Below are 21,487 nucleotides of genomic sequence, written 5' to 3' on the forward strand. Positions count from 1 at the left end.
GAATATAGGATATGACTGGCTTCCTGCGTCATCCACCCACATTAATATCCTACTCCAATGGAAATAAACCACGGATCCCCACGCAGTTTGAATCCGTCCTCCAGGAAGAGCAGGTGAGTTTATTTCTCTATTTTGTGTTGGAGCTATGTTGATCTGCATGGTTATTATTTTGTGTGGGTTGACTAAACAATTTTTGTTCTGTTTTATTTTAATTTGTCAGACGTGACTCTGACTGGCACCCCAGCATTATTCTAGTCGACCCACTACACTATTGTATCTTTAGTATGTGTAGTATCTATAGTATCTGTAGTATCTATAGTATCTGTAGTATTGAATTTATGTCGAACATAAGTAGACCCAAAGTTCAAACACAAGTTGCAGACTGAGTGTAGTTCAGAAGATTCATTAAACAAAGCCGGAGGGGTAAATAGTGCAGGGAAAGGTGGTGCAGTGATCCAAATGTTGCAGGGCTGGAGTGATAATCAGGTCCAGCTGGATGTGTTAGGCAGGGATCCTGAGGCACAGAGAGAGCAAAACGTCATAAAAACTGGACATGGAGTCCACTAAATCTGGATGCAGAGTTGTCACCCCAAGGGAGACTGAATGATCTGGTGGAAGCTGGAAGGTTTTTATACTGCACAGGTGATCGGATGATCAGCCTCCACGTGACATTTTTAATGATATATTAAATTACATTGTCCAGAAGAACATTGAGGACTGAAGTTGCTTCACATAATCTTATGTGCTTTGTGAGTCCTGACATACTCATGTTTATATATCTATAAGTATGATAATGGTGAATGTTTTATTTTCAGAGTATCCTTGGAGGTTTCCCAACTCTACTACGGACTCCAACGTCATCAAGTGGCTCTATGTTCCAGACTTCCACACCAAACCCAACTCATCGTTCCTCATCTGTACGTGAATCTGTGCAGATCTAGAGAAATTCGTAGATATATGTGGTGACTGTCTTCATATTTTCTAAATGGTCTGATCCTCTCCTCTTTCAGATGACTTCATGTTGCTGCTGTGTGCCTCCCTCCAGAGGCAAGTCTTTGACGACGAGAACAAGGCGGCAGTCCGCCTCATGGCTGGAGACAACGTGGAGATCTGCAGAGACCTGGACGCAGCCACTTTCAGCGTCCACAACCCCGTCCCTGACTTCATCCACTGCAGGTACAACAGCTTACACTGGCATCATGCTGCGTTCATACTGCAGCAGGAAGTGGCCCAGCTTTGTAAGCCTACAGTACAGTATATGGCAATGAATCTCCATACTTTCAACGCTTAAATTAGATTCACTTGAAACAGTTGTCATAATTTTAGTGCCATTGGAGCTTGACTGAACCGGCATTAACATGGAGGACAGCAAGACTCTGAAATGGAAAAGGAAGTGAAGTAGCCGGCTTAATTGATGCTTAACGAGGTTAGAAGGCTACAATAAAGTCAAAAGTTAAGTGTTCAAAACAATCAGTTCCTATTTGTATGACATTGATTATATACCACAGTATGGACGGTCATCCAAAGAATCAGATAAGAGCAGCAATTTGAATTCAAGTATGAGGACTCATAGTGAGTTAAAGCTTTGTTTATACACTTAGCAAAAATACCTTCTTTCATGTTTTACTGTTGTAATTTATTCCTACCTGCCTTGTGGGATTTTATTTTTCTTTAGTTAAGGTCCAACATGAGATAAAGGTATGAATAAATAGTTTAAAGCAGCTATAATAAATGTTTGTGAAAAAAATGTGATGCAGTGATCAACTTGCAGAGAATAATCCACCGTATCTGCAGCTCTGTTCAGGAGTTTTATAGCGAGTTTCAACTTCAGCTCAATTTCATGACATGCGGGAAAGAGCCACAGGTCGGAGTCGAACCCTGGGCCACCGTGGCAAGGATTGAGCCTTTGTACATGGGACACCCCAGATCTGTCTGAATTTTTTAAAAACTCACCATGCTTCAGTTAGCCTGCCTCAGAACCACCCACGCTCTTACGTTTTTACACCAGAGGCAGGTGGCCAGAGCGACCACAACTGTGAGCTTCACAACAGCTCTTCAGAAACCTGTGTTTGATGTCACAGAGACTACATCCATGTTTTATACAGTCTATGGTTTCTGCTTCCCCAAAGTGGCAAAACTATCAGTTAATACACGTTTGACGCATGCACAGTCGTTGTTGGGCTAAAAGATGAAGAAGCAGGCTTCATTTGCAGGTAACATTTGACTAAGATGCTTTCCGTGTAGTCCGGCTTCTCTAGTCGAGCTGCTCAGACTGAACTCAGTTGAAAACTGTTGTTGTACTTGGCAGCTAACTGCGTAACTGTAGAAATCTTAAGTGGTGGTGTAGTGCTGAATAAGAACACACTCGCTCAGCAAATCTCTTATCCTACATAAATAAAGGTAAGAAAAAAACTGACAGATAAAAGTAGCTCATGCCTTAGCGAGAGCCGTTATTGAATGCCCGCTGTGTACATAATTCAGAAATTTGGCCGTTGTCCGATATTTGAATCTGGAGCTTGATACTGACTTTGCACATAAAAAAAAAAAAAAAAGTGAAGAGAAGGTTTTGAGAGGCAGGAAAATAGAGAACGAGTTAGAAAGACAGCAAGAGCATCCTGACCTGTCCACAGTCATTGATTATGTGCTCTTCACATTCCACTGTTTTGATGCGCAAAGTGGACAAGTCTTTTATTAACGCACTCTGTGTCCATCAACAAGCCCTAGTAGAGAGAAAGCGAGCTGTACAGCCCGTCTGTCCACGCCACAGCAGCTCTGCACTTATTCCATCGCTTCCCTCCAGGATCGAATTACGGATACAGGGTGGGGGAGAAATCCATAATCCACAAAAACACTCTGTCCGTCACTCCGCGACTCAGACGCTTTTGCCCTGTACTCTAACTCAATAAATAGCTTTTAAGTATGGAAAAGGTATTTTCTCCCCCTGATGAAGAAGGACACTCACTCAGCTATTCTGGCCCATCAACGCATCGTCCGATCCAAACCCACTTCATCAGAGCTGCTTCCTAAACTGTGCAGCTGTTGTTGTGGTCCCGTGTTTTCCATCAAATGAATGCACGTCGCTTCCTTTGCGTTCACTCCACACATCATATTAACAGCATCTCACATGATGACACAGGGAGCCGTATGTGTGTTTTTAGCATGTTAGGCACGTGCAGGACTTGTGTACCTGTGCTGAGTGACAGGAGTCAGGTTTCGGCTCTGGTTCACATTCATTGATCAGACTCTTACCGGTGTCCTGACACTAAGTGATACACTAAGTGTGATTGATAGGCGGATTATGCACACAGCAGCCGAATGAACTGAAATGTTGTTTTGACTTTTATTATGTGGTAAACGTGCATCCTTATTAGCAACTTAGATCAGCTGGCCGGCGTCCATACTGTTCATGTGACTAAAATGTTTCCCGTCACTCCAGTACACACTCGAATGAAGAACAAATTTAATTAAACATGAATAATAAAGCTACATTTGTCTTCTGTCAATCTGTGCTAATTGAGAGTGGGCATGAAAGTTCATTCTTGACCTTTGGAAAATAGTTTCTTACTATAACCCAAGGTTCACTTTCAGCTTTATCTGAATCTTTCAGCCACATCCCACGCTCATTAGCGCCAAGTCTAGTGTAAAATCTCTTTTTTATTTATCCAAAACACCTTTGGTACAGACTTAGTGTGTCCTCCTTTGAATGCTCTGAGCTCACAGCCAGGCTAACAAACTAAGTCTGTCCATCAGGAAACTCTGTAAATCACAGAGAGTTGAAGTGGAGCTGCCAGAGGACATCAGAGAGAAAACCAGAAAACATTTTCTTCGTAAAATATGATCCAGTTTCACCAAAAACAGCAAAACAGTTGGTGGTGTGTGACTTACAGTAGTGCCCTAAGGCATTGTGCAGAAACAGACGTATGTAGAATGAGACACGATCCATCTTTAAAATCATTAAAATTATTTAAAATGTCTAAGTTTTATGACAGAAAAGTTACTCCGTGTTCCTCCAGAACCTCCTTCCTTTCCTGGGATTTCTGCCACTTCGCTTCAGCTTCAAGATTTGCAACACAAGAACAAAAAACAAAGAATACTTGTGCAACTCAAATTTTTTAGTCAAGATGCAATATTTTTTAAGTTTGATTTGAACCCTCATGCGTCAATTCAATTTACTAACATCTTAAGTCATTAAGTCACAAAGATGTCGACTTCCAAAAAAATACAAATGAATATTTCTTTTGCCTTTTTTCTGCATAAATCTCTTAAACAACTTCAGCCCTGCTCAAAACGACCAAACACTGGATCATGTTGAGGATTTTAACCCTTTAAATGCCAGTTTTATTATTACGCATGAGGGTTAAAGTAATCCAAATTAATTCAGACTAGATTACTTAAATTACTAAAAACTTCCATGAAATCTGTATTCAGTAACTCACTACACTTCACATAATCTGACCCAGCTATGGTGGTTATCATGGTCTATAGCTGGGGTTGAAGAGATGAGTCTGAAAGATCTGGAAAAAGCTCAAGTTAAAATGATTAAATTAAGTTAATTATAGCTATTAGATTAAAATACCTACAGCCAAAAGAATTTTTGTTTTCAGACAAAAACCTCCCCCTGACATCTCGACCTGCCAAACTTCTGAAAAACGTCATCATTTGTTTGTCCTCTAGGTCGTACCTGGACATGCTGAAGGTCATCATGTTCAGCTACCTGTTCTGGTTTGTCCTCACCATCATCTTCATCACGGGGACCACGCGTATCAGCGTCTTCTGTATGGGCTACCTGGTGGCCTGCTTCTACTTCCTGCTGTTCGGTGGTGAGCTGTTGCTCAAACCGATCAAAAAGATCCTCCATTACTGGGATTTCCTGATCGCCTACAACGTCTTTGTGATCACCATGAAGAACATTTTGTCTGTGAGTCTATCTGTCTGTCTTACACTGTATATCAACATCAATTACTGAAGACATTGCCTGTGTGTTATGTGAAACAAAACAGACCAAATGTGTTTTTGTCTGAATGTATATAATAAATGATTCTTGTTCCTAGATCGTGGCTTGTGGCTACATCAACTCTCTGGTTGTGAACCAGTGCTGGTTGATCCAGTTGCTCAGTCTGGCCTGCACCATCAAAGAATACAAAAGCAACATTAGGGAGGCAAAACGTGAGTTGACTCAACATTTTGCCTCTTTTATTTTTGGGAAAAAATACATTTAACAAGGTGAGATATCACCTTCAGTATTAGGGGGAGTATAAATTCACATTTTGGCTTTCAGCTGCCAGATTGTGCGTCCAAGAGTTTGAGTTTCCCAAGAAGAAGAAATTAAATCCACACCGTTCATTTTTCAGGCCAGTTGCACTCTCTATCATAATCCCACTGGACAACTGATTTACAGTGAACACAAAACACCGCCATGATACTCAGTGAGAAACAGTAAGATTTATGCAAAATACAGGTAACAGTCTAAAACATCCTCAGGAGTCTGTGCAACGTCATGACTTTATGAAGAAACCTCCTCTTCTTCCCGGTGTTCCCCCTGTGCTCAGGCAAACCAGCTAACAAACTGAGCGAACATTGACTAACAGCAGCTGTAGAGAAAGTTGAGGCACAGCGACTGGAGCGCATCGGAGGGGAAGCAGTGATCTTTTTATCGTAAATAGTTGGTGGTGTGTGATTTACTGCCGTTAAGTATTACTTACTTCTTGCAGGTGATCTGGAGCACAAAGTTACACAGTGCAGTATGGAGTGCAGAGTGGGATTGTAGGAAGTGGGAGTCAATGCAGCAAAATGAATTCAAAGCTGTGTTTTTATGGTAGAAAAGTTACACATTGTTGTTTTTAACTGAGAGTGTCTGTATGTGTATTCCAGCTGGTGAACAGACCTGCGAGCTGCCCAAAAACGAGGCCGGCATCATCTGGGACAGTATCTGCTTCGCCTTCTTGCTGCTGCAGAGACGAGTCTTCATGAGCTACTACTTCCTCCACGTGGTGGCTGATATCCGAGCATCACAGATCCTCGCATCCAGGTATACAGCTAGGAGTCTGACGGGTACTGCTGCCATATTCACATTCTTCTAGTATAATGTAGAAAGAAAAGAGCTCCCTTATTTAGCTAAGTTACAGTATTTTTAAAGGATTAATGTAATAGTTACAGCAGGATAGGGCCGCCGTGCTGTGAGTCAGGTTTGCATGATTTATTCAGACATGTTAAGTACAAGATGGGCAGACTTTTGACAAAGAAGGGGGGAAAAAAGACAAGCTAACACAGTCTGCTAAATCCAAAATGCTCTCTGGAGTTCATTGTATGGTATAATTGCGAAAGCGATGTGTCTTTTCTCTCTGAAAGTTTAGCCTGACTCTTTAATCCGCACGACACAACACTAACAAGAAACATACGCGAGAAGAAACATGCAGTTCATGTCAGTGTTATTCCAGTAAAATTCAACTTGGCTCCTTCTGTGACTTCCCCAGTGTATTGTAGTTAAAGAATAGTAAAACAAATATGGAATCAATGAACTTGTTGGGAAGGCATGACAGGTTTTATTTTTTTGTTGTCATTAAAAAATAAAGTTGGATCAAACCTTCACGTTTGATTGGTCACTGGTGTGTTTCAGAGGGGCGGAGCTTTTTCAGGCCACTATAGTGAAGGCGGTGCGAGCCAGGCTGGAGGAGGAGCGCAAATCTGTGGAGCAGCTGAAGAGACAGTGAGACTCCAAATATTTGTTGTGCAATGCTGTGGTTCGGGGTTTTTTGTGTACACTGTGTAATAATAAGGGAGCCTTTAAAGTTTAAAGACTTCAACTTGCTGCACAATTCTTACTGCAGTTTATTAGTTTTCTTTCATTCAAAACATAAAGTTGGTTATTATTATTATTCTCCAAGAACTCGCTGATTCCTACTGCAGATGTTTTGAGCGTCCGACAGGGCAGGTTCGGTTATTAGCAAATTAAAAGATATTTCTGTTATAAATGGGGTTATTAATTTGAAATAACGTGGGAAGTACCAAAAAACTGCAGTTCCTCAAACATCCACTTGAGGCTGGCTACAGAACGAGTCAGTCTCCATAAGCCCCAATGTTAAAATGTTCAACTTCACAGCAGAAATAAACATGTTTACAGCCCCTGGCTGCTTTGATTGACAGGTGGGTGCTCTTACGGATGGCTTGTTTGAGCACCCAGGCTTCATTCAGCCCATCGACGACCCACGTCTTTGCCGATTTTTAGATTTAACCAGGAGGCAGAAGGGGCAACATGGCAGCAGCCACAGCCACCACACTCTGAGCTTCACAACAGCTGTGCAGTGTGTGGATTATATTCAGTCCTTCCCTGTCCACTTTATAAATGTAAAATATTTATTAAATATTGACATTTTCTGAGTTTCTACGGTTCGGTTATTGGTCCCTGATACCAGGGTGGTGCCTGTTACTGTATCAATAAATATATTTTGATTTGCTAATAACTGAACCCGCCCAACCAATGTAACACTGTTTTCAACAGCGGATTCATGTACATTAGGCCTAATTTAATCCATACGTAAGTAAACATGATTCAAAAAGCCATTTAAAATCTGGATTAAAAGCAGCTCCTGGCTCCGTCTTTACTGTTTCCAGGAAGCCATGTCTAAGTATATCATGCTACATAAAGTCAATGTATTTCCACCACTTACACTTACCTCAGGAGTTACTCATAAGCTCTGATAACATCCACTCACCTGCTCTAATGAGCACTCCGCTGTTACATAACGTACACTAATCTCCATATGAAGCCCTGAGATGTTTATGGTCAGCCTGTTGGGCCGTCGGTGATGTTCCTGTGTGTCGATACTTCGTGTCTCTTCACTGTCTCTCTGATCTAATCAGGATGGAGCGCATTAAGGTGAGGCAGCAAAAGTTTAAGAGGGGCAAGGAGAAGATGCTGAGCATAGCGCAGGAGTCTGGAGAAGGACAGACCCTCGTCCAGCCTGAAGAGGATGATGATGATGGTATGACGGAGGCTGCCGGGCCTTTCTCTGTGGAGTCACTGTTGGTGTTGAGGTTATATGATAGTTAATAGTGAGATGGAAAGACGGCTAATGCCTAATCAACAGAATGCAGTAACACATGTTGTGTAATGATGTATTTTCATGAATATTTGATCTAAAACTGCAGCTTAATAGAGTAAAAAATATGCCTTGAAGTTTGCAGAAAAATACATTTTCTTATGAAATGTTGCATTGCTGTATTTGTGAAATTTTAGGAGCACAGCGAACGAAAGCCAAGACCAAAAAAAAGCAGTGGTGGAGGCCGTGGGTTGACCATGCTTCCAGTAGGTTGACCCCAACCCAACCCCCTTTTTTTCTCTTCCTCCACTCTGATTGGCCCTTGTGTCCTTGACCAGAACGCTGAGGATTCCCATACTGCCCCCGGGCTCTGAAGGCACCAACACACTGCAGCAGTAGCCTTGCTTCCAGCCAGACTTTAGTCCTTTTCTGTCTCTATTTAAGGGCCCTTGTAACCTGTAGCTCTCGTGTAACCGTACACTGCGTGCGGAGAGGCACTTCAAGATGATCTATAAAACCGCTCCGTATTGGTGCAGAGCAGGGTTGCCTTAAATAGACACGATGAGATGATGAAGAAAGAGAAAATGACTAATGGCTGGAGGTTTGCACCCGACATTGTTTAAAACATAAATGTCATCATCCGTCTCACCTAAAGAGCCCACAGTAGAGAATCACTCTGTTGTAGAACATTTTCACGCAAAGATATGAAGCCGGCTCGCCTTTATTCTCAGTACTGGAATAAAGGATGAAAGGTTTATTCATTCTTTGCCTGCAGACATGATCACCAAACAGGTGTTTTATTAACAAGCGATTGGAGAAGTGCTGAAATATTTGAAATGACGACATTTGCGGCACATAAAAATACAGTCAATACTGTTGCCTGTTTGGTGTGAACTCATGTCTCATATCGTACTCCACCCACATGACATTTTCAAATTGTTTCTCCATTTTTATCTCTTTGTCATTTGATGTTTCATCTCCATATCCCAGCATCCTCCCTCACCTCCCGCCCACTGCGGTTCTGCTCAAGGACATAAGTCAGCCTTGTCTATCCCATTGTTTCTAACTTAAATACTGCAGACTGGAGTCAGTTGCTCTGTCGAACAGCTCAGAGGCGACATATACTGTGCATACTGGAGTTTTGATTAGACATTCTCCATAGTGCTTTGTGCTCATAGTTATATCAGCCATACTAACATTTTCGATGCATTTTCTGTTTCATCCTCTCACGTCTCTGATGTTTTTTAATAACGTGCCTATATCACGACTTACTGTAGCCTCAGTCAAATGTTTGATATGTGGTGTTGAATTAAATCACATTTACAGGTAAGTGGTTTGATTTTCCTCTCTGTAGATCTTCCTTTCAGCCAGCAAACCTTCTGTTATGTTGTTAACGCGATAAATGACTTCGGCCTCTGTTTTGACTGAGTGTGTTTTACCCTCTGCCCCTTCAGTGGTTAGAAGTGGAGACTATTACTTATTTGAAACTGACAGTGAGGAGGAAGAGGAGGAGGAGGAGAAAAAAGACGATGAGCCGCCAAAGAAGTCGGCGTTTCAGGTGACTTCGAGCAGCAGCTCAATTCTTCCGTCAGTTTCAAACAAATGTTGTCATCCCGAGATAACGGGATAATTAATTCGAGAAAACAAAAGGATCGCATAGTGTATCAAATCAGTCAGATTGCATTATTCTTCTGCTCCTCTGACATTGATACACTGAATTATGTTTCCTGCAATGATTTGATATACTAGACTCTACATCTAGACCGCTTAGGGCTTCTGTAAAACTGCCCCGTGAGTGATATATTGATATATATGACGTTATTGTTATATAAGATTGTTAAACCTGATCCATCAGTGTGTAAACTGATAGCTGATTGTGGTGAAACTAGCTTTAACTACTTTAACTGTTCAGTTGGTTAATTTAGTCAAGAGGTTTTCAACCTAGGGGTCGGGACCCTTCAAAGGGTCACAGTCTAAAATCAATAAGAGAGAAAAGAAGACGAAACAAAGTTCGTGTACCCATTTGTGGTGAAATATTTGAATAATTTAAACGGTTATTTAAATGAGATCATGTGAGAAGTTTAAAGAGGATAACACATTTAGGAAAAGTGTCTTTCTGTTATGATCTTGTGTTTTTATGTAAATATGTTTTTATGTTAAATAACTGCAGCTGTTGTGCTGCCTGACTGCTTGTGAACATGTCCCTAAGATAGGAGTGAAGGATTTTGAATGCTAACATTCAGCAGAATATGATAAACTATGTATTTACAGCACCCTGCACCACACACTCCCCTCTTGTTCACTGTCTCCAAACACAGTTAACCTCTGTCGTTTCTGATAATATGAAATGATTTTCTACTAATCTTCTCCCACTCTGTTGTCTTCCTGTAGCGAGCTATTGGGAAGTTTGTCTCTGCTGTTCTGGCTTTGCCCAAGTCTATCATTAAGCTGCCTAAAACTATCCTGCAGTATGTAGTGAAGGCAGGCAAGGTACTCACCATCAGCACTAACGCAGCTTGTTTTTTCTGTATGAACGTCTGTCACTTTAATATAACGACTAACTAATGCCACAACAAACTGCCTTTCCAGCTCATGTTTGGTGTTTTCACACCACAGTGTATCACAAGCAAACATTGATTTGGCATGAATTATTAAACATGAATTGGAAATGCTTCAACTTTTTTGCTTTTTTTGCATGATGTTGTCTGGCTGGTTTGAAGTGGGTTGCATGAAATTGGAGCTTTATCCGTGTCTGTTTTGACTGTTTGGTGTGATCTTACTGCTTTCGTGAGTTGTCATGATCAATGAAGCAACAACGGTATTGGCAGCGGGCCTCGTGATGAGATATTTTCCTCTGTTTTGTGGTGGTTGTGCATGTTTTAGAGCATTAAACTGAAAATGTGTTAATTGTTGACAGCATTCCTGACAATAAATTTTAAGACTGCAGAGTATAAAAACCTGCTGGAGATAGAATATTAAGTCTTTGTTGGTTTAGGAAAGACTTTTTAATGGACTGCTTTCTGGTTGTTGCGTTTCAAGAAAGCTATGTTAGAGTCTGCCGCGGAGTAGCATTGCATTCATGAAAAAAATGATATACAGTGTACATGATTTGTAATTAATAGACTAAAGCCACCTTATATTGGTGTTTACTAGCAAAGACCACACCATCAACAATGTATGTTTGAATGTTTTATTAACAAAATGATAAGATCATGTGTGAATTGTGAACTCTTGCACTTCTTCGCCCGGGAATCTACTGCGGCACCTGGGCGCCGTGGACCCCCTCAGGACTCTATGAAGAGTAGGAAGGAGAGGAAGAAATAGGAAAATTAAAATGGGTTGGGTGCGCAGGGTGCAGATTACGTGAGCGAAAGAGGAGGAGAGGGTGAGGAGGGTATTAATGAAAGTTGGAAGTGGTTGAGGTGTGGTCCTGCTCTTGAAACTCTGCTGATAGCTTCAATTAATTTTTCCTTCTGCCTGTTGTTGCTCGTGCATAATTTACCTCAATGACTCACCTCCTTCATTCCATTGATACTAAACTCCTTCTCTCTGTTCTCCAGTTTCTTTATCACGCCTGGATCACAGACCCCAAAGCTGCCCTGAGGGCACGAGGCAAAGAGAAGCGCAAATTTTGGAAGAAATACACCAAAGGAGTCAGACACAGGAAGAGCAAAAAAGATGGTAAGAGATAAAAACTCACATGAAACAAACTTCAACATACGTTCATTTTCAGGTGTTTCATCCACACTGCTGTATTTCAGCAGGTCATGTGGCCATAGAGGTTGGCGAGCTCTCGGATGGGCAAGAGAAAGAAGACGAGAACAAGAAGTCCGGAGGTCCAGGTTGATTTCTGTTTTAGAGACTTTAAAAGAAAAGATTGATTTTGTACTGTTAAGTTTAGTAATTTAGGAGCAGCCTAAAATGTTCACTCGATGTGACTGTGATTTTCAAATTGCAGTACGCTGTAATAACTTGTGTGTTGTGTGCCCTCCCTCAGACAACATTATTAAGCGAGTGTTCAACATCATAAAGTTCACCTGGGTGCTCTTCCAGACGACGGTGGACAGCTTCACCAAGTGGATGAATGACATGTGCAGGGAGTACATCGACATCTCCACTGTGCTGCGCATCGAGCGCTGCATGCTGACCAGAGAGGTCAAAAAGGTAACATGAGTTTGTGAGCTGTGGAAGAGTTACCGTAGTTTTAAAAGCAGCTATTTCGTATGTTTAAAATTTAGATCCAGGATGTGATTAACATCTCTACACCATTAGGGTAATGTGCCGTCCCGAGAGAGCATCCACATCTACTACCAGAAGGCCATGAGGCTCAACATGTCCAGGGCGGCCAGCATGGATCAGCTAAGCGAGGATGAGTCAGCCATGGGCTCCTCCAGGGTCCGAAGAAGGCGATACCCGATGGAGAGCCAGGACTCCACTGCCTCCAGAGACAGCATGTCCAGGTACACAGAGCCTGATGGTGGTTGTATCATGCAACATGGGAGAGTGTTTACCCGTGCTGAAAGGAAACATGTTTATACCCTGTCCTCACATGCAGTGATAAAGATTTCTACACATTAAAGGGTCGGTTCACCTTTCTGCCATACTTGGTAACTAGGGTCCTTAAATCTGACTATTATTTGATTCATTTAAATTTAATTTTCAAAGCTTTTTTTGGACACAAAAATCTCAGAGACAGGTATCTCAAAGTGTTGGCTGCTAAAAGTAAAAACTTTCTGCACCGCTAACTCTACAGGTAAGTGAAGCAATGAAAAAGCTGAACTGACCCTTTAAGGTGGCAGTTATCATCACACTTCATCCTCATTCTGCAGTCATGTGACATCATTTAAATGTTTTTAATACACCGTACATGTCTGTGTAACCTAACATAGATCCCATTTCATCCTCCTCATCACTAATCATTTCACCTGTCACTCTCCACCACCTCTCAGCGGCATTACTGACGCAACCACACTGTTTTCTCGCCAATCCACCCTGGAAGACCTCGATGGGATGCCAGAGTGCATTCCCAAAACCAGCGAGCGTGCCAGGCCCAAACTGCGTAAGATGTACAGCATGGACATGTCCAATTCATCCATGGACAGTGGCAGCAGCTTCATGTCCAGGTGCCTGGCCTCTGCATCGCCCATATACACACCTGTGTTGTAGCAAAAGACGTCTCTAGATCCATTTTGTGTTGGTTTTCAGCTGACTCATCATTGCACAACTTTTCTATAACCCTTTTGTTTATTACATCCTGTCAGAGAAAACCAGAAAAATGCATGTCTTTTTTTATTTTTTTATTTTATTTTGAAATACAATGTTTTCACCCAGCAGCAGTGATATTTTATAGCGTATGGTCTGTTCCTCCTCAATAACTGCCTTTCTGTTCTTTGGGGTTGGAATAAACATCAGTTTTTATTGTTGTTCACTGAGATATAATTCATCATAAAAACTTTGCTTTTACCTCCAGATACTTTTTAGCATTCGCACACCATGGTGTATTTGTAAGCAGATATGTGTTTATGTATTTATGTACGTGTCAGATAATGAATGTCCACATAGAATTTGTTTTAAAATGATTTGTTGATGTTTTATTGTCTATACTTCTTTTAAACGAAATGTTCCGTCAACCATGGCATAAAAAATCAAGCAGATCATTAAAAGTAAAAAGGCTTTAATAAAAATCGGTTGGTTCATTAGGAAACCACACTGAGAAAGATAATTTATTTAATTTACTCGTGAGACAGAGGTGTATTGACACGATCTCTGTTTGTTTTCGCCCCCCCGCAGTGAAGCGACTCAGTGCATCACGCTCTACTCCAGACAGGGCACCACAGACACCATAGAAGAAGTGGAGGACGAGCAGGATCAAGGCGAAGACAAGCAGCAGCAGGTACCCTGGGGATCCCAAGAGCTGGACGAGTGTCAGGGAGCCGAGGGCGGTCCATGGAGTGACGGAGAACCCAGGGAGAAAGAAGAGGAGGAAGAGGGTGAGGGCTTGGAGAGATTGGAGGGTGAGGAAGGCGAGGAGAGATCAGAGGGAGCAGAGTTACAGGACCAGGAGAGCAAAGAGAGAGAAGAGGCTCCGTGGGAGTCCTTCGGCCCAGATGAGGGCCCCTCCCACAGGGTCGTGGAGGCAGATTCTGCCCCTTCTGCCCAGGAGAGGGACTTCATGACGGAGAGCGAGGACGGGGGAGGACAGCAGGACTTCATGCAGACAGAGGGGAGAGCAGGGCTCCTCTACACCCCTGACACGGACGCATCTAAAACATCTGATGCTGATGTGCCTCCCAGCTACAGCAAGGCGGTCAGTTTTGATCGCCTGGAGGTTAGCGATGACGAGAGTGACATGGACAGGAAGAGGCGTATGGTTATGACCTCTGACAGCCGCTCAGACAGCAGGTCAGACATCATGTTGCCATCTATGACCACTGAGCTGACCGCCAGCGAACTGCTGCTCAACAAGTAAGTCCAAAAACAACTAAAGTCTGTTTAACATGAAACCTCACAGGGATCCGAATCAACAGACGCAGATTCATCTGGATAATTTTTAAAAAAGGTCTTAGTCGGGTAGTCTGAGTGGCTCCCAAAATATTTCTGTTGAAAAGATCAAAGTTGCCACTTAATGCTTAATTTTTTTTTTAGTAGATGTTACCTGATCGAAATTATAACTTTGTCTGTCCTTGACCAAATAATATTTCAGTTTAGTCTATTTCATTTTGGCTTCCTTCATGTGTGGTTGGAAACACTGATTCGTTTGAGTGGTTTGGCATATTTTACTAAATAAACAATAAATAGTTTCATTATAAAACACGAGCGACCAGCACGCTTTAAAATTTTGCTGCAGTACAGAGGTTATAAAAATACTAACTTTATTTATATAGTACCTTTTAAAAACAGAGTTTACAGAGTGATTTGACAGACAAACCTGGGAGCATACTCATACACAAAATAACAACAGAGAGTCAAACAAATGCAAGTCAAGACATCTTTTTTTATAATGTGAAGGAGACATCACATAAAAACAAGTCTATAAAAATGTGTTTTAAGAAGTGATATAAAAAAATTCACTGATTCTGCAAGCCTTATTTTCTCAGGCAGGTCGTTTCAAAGTCGAGGGGCCCTGATGGCAAAAGTCACCTTTTAGATTTCAGCTTCGACTTCAGTCAGAAGGGCCTCGCCTGAGGATGTAAGGCTGCAGACTGGCTCCTAAGGGGTCAACATGTCTGCTGTGTAACCTGGAGGCAGACTCAGGCGTGTTTTAAAAGTGATCAGCAAAATCTTTAAAATCTAAAACGAACAGGAAGCGAGTGGAGAGAAGCTAGGATCGGGGTAATGTGATGTCGTCTTGTTGCACAGATTGTACTTTTCTAATAGAAACTTTTGCACATCCCACGACAAAAAATCCTGTAATCTGAGCCTGACTCTCAGCTCCTCTTCCCTGAGTCAGTCTGTGATTTAGGTTAGCCTTCGTGACAAACTCATTATGAGACAATAACATTTTGCAGGTGAAGCTCCTCTGACTCCTTACTCCCCGTGGCCCAGTAGGGCCTTTCAGTAACCCATCCATGATTGTTGGCACTTTTTTCAATCAAGCATGATCTCTACATCTATAGAATAATGAAAATCAAATAATCAAATTATAAACCTGTATATTTGTGTTTCTTGAATGTTTTAGACTCGGTATATAACAAGTCTATCTCTCTGTGTCTGTCCAGGATGTTTTATGATGAGGAGCTGGAGCAGTCAGATTCATTCTACCAAAAACAGCCTCTGATCCTCCAGCTCAGCTACGCCCTCTACAACATGCTGGTGGCCCATTCGGAGATGGTTTGCTACCTGGTTATCATCATTAACCACATGGTCTCAGCCTCCTGCGCCACCCTGGTCCTTCCCATCACGATCTTCCTCTGGGCCATGCTGTCAGTGCCCCGGCCCAGCAAACGTTACTGGATGACTGCCATTATCTATACGGAGGTACGATCAGATGCAAAGATTGGATTGTCGTCTAAGAGTACGATCAGAATTAACTTTGCCATTGTTCATTTTGTTTTCCCCTCAGGCCACCATCGTCGTCAAGTACTTCTTCCAATTTGGCTTCTTCCCGTTCAACCAGAACAAGATAGATAAAAATAGACCATATCACCCTCCTAACATCATCGGTGTGGAGAAGAAGGATGGATATGTCCACTACGACCTGGTCCAGTTACTGGCTCTGTTCTTCCACAGATCCATTCTGAAGGTAAGAGAATATTCGGACAGTGTTAACCTGAATATGTTCATCATGGGATAAATAAATACATGTGATACACTGTGTGTACACTGACTGGTGGTGATAATACTCTGCGCTTAAAGGTCCAGTGTGTCAGATTTTAAGGGGCTCTATTTATTCATAACTATGTTTTCATTAGTGTGAAAATAATAAATGCCATGTTTTGTTACCTTACAATGAGACTTTTATATATACAGACACTGTGGAGTCACGTATCTGTAGTAGTAGAATGGACGAACTCAGTCTTGATACAGCCTTTTATACATTTTGTGAAATGTATAGTTTCTTCTTTATGGCGTCAAGACTTTTTATAGGAACAGTTTCTTTGATAGAAATAGTTATTATAATTAAAATAAACAGGTAAGGTGGGATGAGGGCGAGGTGAGGCGGTTGCAACTACACCACTAGATGCCGCTAAATCCTACAGACTGGACCTTTAACACCCTGTGCTGATATCCAATATCTTGAAACATACTATATATTAGCTTTTAGCAACACAGGCTGGCTGTTTTCTCAGCAAATGAAAGAAATTTGGAGTGCTTTGTTTGATTGTGCTGTAAAATGTTTGCGTGCAACTACACTCCCTTTACCAGACTCTCATCCTCAATCCCTGCTTTCTTTTCCATCTCCAGTGCCATGGTCTATGGGATGAGGACGACCCCAAAGACAAGAAAGAGCCCTCTCGTCAGAGCGAGTCAGAGGACGAGGGAAAAGACGAGCGTGACGTGAAGAGTGAGAGCGATAAGGAGTCTGAACCCGCCTCCTCGCTGATCAGTGAGAGGAGAGGCTCCAATCACACCCTGAGATCCATCAACTTTGGCACCTCCATTGATTCGGGACATGTCCAGGTTCACTTCCCGCAACAGCAGACCTACCAGCGCCGCAAGAGCTCCAGCGGAGGCTCGCACATTTCTCACAGATCTCTCCACTCCTCTGCAAGGTCCAAGAGAGGTGAAGATACTTGACTATTGTCTGTTTACACTACAGTACATTTATATTTAGTCATTTAGCTGACACCTTTATCCAAAGCAAATTACAAGGACATGTTGGTGATTTATTTATTACAATAAATCCCACAGAGTAATGTATTATTTTGTAGTAAGCAATAGAGGGAAACCTCTGGGTTTGTATCAATAAAGACTTTCCTGTGGTCACTAGCCTCGACCCGTGGATTTAATCTCTTGTGTTTGTGGATCTCAGGCTGCATCTCTGACTCAGTGCTTCGACACGGCTCATTTACGACTCGAAATCTAAACTATGTCCACAGGAAGCACCGCTTCCCACAACAGCAGCCGCAAGGACGGCAGCGAGGCCAGCGTCCATCAGAAGACACGCAAACAGATGATCATGGAGAAGCTGAGGGAGCAGCTCTTCAAAGGAAGAGCCTTCGTCATAAAGCGGTACAATGAAACATAGCTGGGTCATAAAAGGGTTTTTTTGCGTGCGTCTTAACCTCCACCCAAGACAGTCATGTCTATAATCATGCAAGAAACTGTGTAACTTTATGAGAGCAATGATGAGAACTGAGCTCAGCGAGTATTCTAGGCGAATAATGGACGATGGAAAATCATATCGGTGATACGGCAGCTAAAAGGTCTAAATTTAGAGCTTTAATTACAGCGTTCCCGTTAGGCCAGACATTTTTGTAAGTGCTGTTATCGTTATTCTAAATTTAATCAGTGGAACAAGTGGTTTCTGAGATATTACATCCAGAACAGAGAAATAATTCAGTCATTTACATTTTGTCCCAATAAAGCCTCAGATTAAATATCAAGCAATAATAGTTATAGGTGAAGAAGAAGAACACAAGAACACAAAATATGCATTGAAATATTTAAATAAAAAAAGTTTCATTATAAAAACATTACTAATAGAAATGTTTCATCTTAAAGACAATCATTTAAAATATTAAAATGCATGAAATACATACAAAATATCAACAGTGAGAGGATAAATTCTGACTTATTTCTGACTTGAATTCACAAAGAGAGCTGTTTCTTTGCTCATTGTTTCTTTTTTTTTCTCTGCAGGTTCATGGAGATCTACCTTCCCATGAGGCAGTTCTTCCATAACTTGATCCACCCGGAGTACAGCGCAGTCACAGACGTCTACGTGCTGATGTTCCTCGCCGACACGGTCGACTTCATCATCATCGTGTTTGGATTCTGGGCGTTTGGCGTATGTTTTTTTTTTTACATTTATTTAGATTCAAACTTCTTTTCACTTGAAAGCTGAAGTTAACATTTATGCTCATCTCTTCTAGAAACACTCAGCGGCAGACATCACATCGTCTTTGTCGGAGGATCAGGTGCCGGGACCTTTCCTGGTCATGGTCTTGATCCAGTTTGGGACCATGGTGGTGGATCGGGCCCTTTACCTCAGAAAGTCTGTCATGGGCAAGGTCATCTTCCAGGTCATCCTGCTGTTTGGCATCCACTTCTGGATGTTCTTCATCCTGCCAGGAGTCACAGAAAAGTAAGAACTCACTTACAGTCGGTAATTTAATCTAACATCATTAAGTGTCCTGATTAATTTGATTAGAGTTCAATATTTGCCAAGTTTTTTAGACAAAGCTGAAAGTCCTGTTTTGTTTTGCACTCAGCTTAAAAGATCTGAATATTGGAGACTCGTGCTGTCTGTAACCTTTTCGCCGTTTCGCTTCTCTTCCCCCTCGTAGGCGTTTCAGCGAGAACACGGTCGCTCAGATGTGGTATTTTGTCAAGTGCATCTACTTTGGGTTGTCGGCCTATCAGATCCGCTGTGGTTACCCCACCCGCGTTTTGGGAAACTTCCTCACCAAGAGCTACAATTATGTCAACCTCTTCCTGTTTCAAGGGTGAGTTATGCTGGGAATGTATCATTTGTTCCAGCTGGGCAAACAGGTCCAAGGCTCAGGTCATGCTGGGGTTCACAAGAAGCTGCTGTTGGAAGAATGGAAGAAGAGAAACAAAGAATAACAATATAATGTAATTTGTCAAGCAGAAATACTGGCAAAAAGATTTTCTATCTGTAAAGACATTCTACTTTTTTCTGTCTGTACATTGTTTGGTCTGTTAGTCAGATAAAACAAGCAAATTATAGTCCTCACCATCTCTCTCTGCATGCTCTGTAATGTACAAAAAATGTACACTAAACATACAACTGATTGATTTATAATGATGACAGTATAAAGAGGCTGTAAACATGTTTGTTTCTGCTGTGAAGTTGAACATTTTACCATGGGGGCTTATGGAGACTGACTCGTTCTGTAGCCAGCCTCAAGTGGACGTTTGAGGAACTGCAGTTTTTCGACACTTCTGCATGAGCTCAACTTACAGCCGCAAAGGTTGCAGCTTGGTTGCAACCCTAGTCATTTCATGTCTTTGTAATGCTCATTATTAATTCAATCTTCTTTTTTTAAATTATTTGGTTCTTGTTAAAGTACAAAGGCTTTATGAACACCACAGATCATCGTGTTTTCTACTGTTTTTAAGCAGCTTTGTGCTTCTCAGGACTGTTTGTGCTGGTTTATGCAAGATTAAACAGTATAAGGGCTGTTAAGTGATATTTATAGTAAGTAACAATTCATAGTGGTTGCCAAAAATTGTCACTGTAGCTCAGTCATATAACTCTTTTAATTTTTTTTTTTACCTCCCTTTTGGTCTCCAAGTAGAAAAGACAAAACAAAAACAGAAACATGCAGAATAAGTGCTCACTAACCCACAAAATGAAATCATTATGTCAAAACAAAAGTCATAGCCTTTTATGTCTGCATTCCTCTTGGACAAAAATAACAAATTCTTGAGCACTGAATTGAGAATTAAGATACTGATTGTATTTCAGCCTCATCTTTTGCCAGAGTAAATAACACTCTGTTGTTTTTAGTTTCCGCCTGGTGCCGTTCCTGACGGAGCTGCGAGCCGTGATGGACTGGGTTTGGACCGATACCTCGCTGTCTCTGTCCAGCTGGATCTGTGTGGAGGACATCTACGCTCACATCTTTATCCTCAAATGCTGGAGAGAGTCTGAAAAGGTGTTTATCATTGTACCATTGGTCCGGTGTGTCCGATAAATCAATTTCAGAGCCAAAGTCTGTCATGTTGGAATTCAAGCTGAAATTTACTTTTGTGATTTGTTGAAATCGATTTTATTTGAAGATTAAACTCTGATCTGGACTTTTGCTTTCTGCAATGAAGTGTATATTCGATAACAAGGATATATTGTGTCAGTGGTGCCCAATATTTCCCAAAAGTGCACTAAAAATATATCCTGTCTCACTATAGTAAATACTGCACTCTGACAAGTCTATCACGGGTCAGTCTGCAAGTACCTCCTGTCCTGAAAGTTTTTGTTCCATCTTTACTTTTACAACCTCCCCGAGTCCAGGCGTAGAAAACATGCAGCCATTACCGCTGCATCAGATCCACTGGAGGAAAGATGGACGACGAAAAAACTGCACTGTAATGTGAAAACAACATCTGTGTTTTATTCTGCAGAGGTATCCCCAACCGAGAGGCCAGAAGAAGAAGAAGGTGGTGAAGTACGGGATGGGAGGCATGATTGTAATGCTGCTGATCTGTATCGTCTGGTTCCCGCTGCTCTTCATGTCCCTCGTTAAGTCGGTAGCTGGAGTCGTCAACCCACCGCTGGATGTTTCGTTTGAAATCACGCTCGCTGGCTTCCAGGTGTGGACACAGTTACTTTTATCAGATCAGTTTGACAAACAGAAATGAGAGAGACTAAAGAGACGCTCTGCTCAGACTCAATCTCAGTGAGGTAAATAAATCTGTGATTCATTCTAAGGTAAAGCCAAATGTTCATTTGAACATCTTGAAGTGGCATTTTGTGGCAGGAGAGAGCCGGTTCACAAGCCGAAGGATTTTTATCATATTTTCTGTAGTCATTATTTTGGCTGCAGGATTTCATGTTTCATTGTTTATCTGGGATAGATTCAGTACAAGTACAAGTGTTTTCAACTTTAACAAGACTTTTCTCTAATATCAAATAAAAACGTTCTCTCTCACAGCCGATCTTCACCATGAGCGCTCAGCAAAATCAACTGCAAAATGTCACCCAAGACGAATATACAAAATTTATGAAGAGATATAATAATCGTGATGTAAGTACAAGAAATACAATATGTCAGATGTGTTTATAATGTTTTTTTAATTCAAGCACCCCCACCCCCTCCATGTAT

General features: G+C 41.6%; 1 protein-coding gene across 6 annotated transcripts in view; it reads left to right on the forward strand.

Annotated features, from left to right (window-relative positions):
- The window catches only part of piezo2b (piezo-type mechanosensitive ion channel component 2b), an 82,663-nt gene that overhangs the window by 56,552 nt on the left and 4,624 nt on the right, over positions 1-21,487 (forward strand). For 2 of the 6 annotated variants that reach the window (XM_027290212.1, XM_027290209.1), the window contains 26 exons: positions 816-917; positions 1,011-1,176; positions 4,675-4,918; positions 5,052-5,166; positions 5,872-6,028; positions 6,617-6,706; positions 7,861-7,982; positions 8,237-8,305; positions 9,494-9,597; positions 10,431-10,529; positions 11,600-11,720; positions 11,801-11,881; positions 12,037-12,203; positions 12,312-12,499; positions 12,989-13,162; positions 13,830-14,504; positions 15,758-16,016; positions 16,102-16,281; positions 16,944-17,262; positions 17,579-17,711; positions 18,342-18,489; positions 18,575-18,786; positions 18,989-19,147; positions 20,176-20,323; positions 20,787-20,975; positions 21,317-21,409. In XM_027290212.1, coding sequence (XP_027146013.1) covers positions 816-917; positions 1,011-1,176; positions 4,675-4,918; positions 5,052-5,166; positions 5,872-6,028; positions 6,617-6,706; positions 7,861-7,982; positions 8,237-8,305; positions 9,494-9,597; positions 10,431-10,529; positions 11,600-11,720; positions 11,801-11,881; positions 12,037-12,203; positions 12,312-12,499; positions 12,989-13,162; positions 13,830-14,504; positions 15,758-16,016; positions 16,102-16,281; positions 16,944-17,262; positions 17,579-17,711; positions 18,342-18,489; positions 18,575-18,786; positions 18,989-19,147; positions 20,176-20,323; positions 20,787-20,975; positions 21,317-21,409 — 4,514 coding nt within the window. The remainder of the gene's footprint in view (positions 1-815; positions 918-1,010; positions 1,177-4,674; positions 4,919-5,051; positions 5,167-5,871; positions 6,029-6,616; positions 6,707-7,860; positions 7,983-8,236; positions 8,306-9,493; positions 9,598-10,430; positions 10,530-11,599; positions 11,721-11,800; positions 11,882-12,036; positions 12,204-12,311; positions 12,500-12,988; positions 13,163-13,829; positions 14,505-15,757; positions 16,017-16,101; positions 16,282-16,943; positions 17,263-17,578; positions 17,712-18,341; positions 18,490-18,574; positions 18,787-18,988; positions 19,148-20,175; positions 20,324-20,786; positions 20,976-21,316; positions 21,410-21,487) is intronic. The other 4 variants (XM_027290205.1, XM_027290202.1, XM_027290211.1 and 1 more) reach the window with 4 other exon arrangements.

This window comes from Larimichthys crocea, chromosome II (assembly GCF_000972845.2).
Source record: "Larimichthys crocea isolate SSNF chromosome II, L_crocea_2.0, whole genome shotgun sequence".
Classification (NCBI taxonomy): domain Eukaryota; kingdom Metazoa; phylum Chordata; class Actinopteri; family Sciaenidae; genus Larimichthys; species Larimichthys crocea.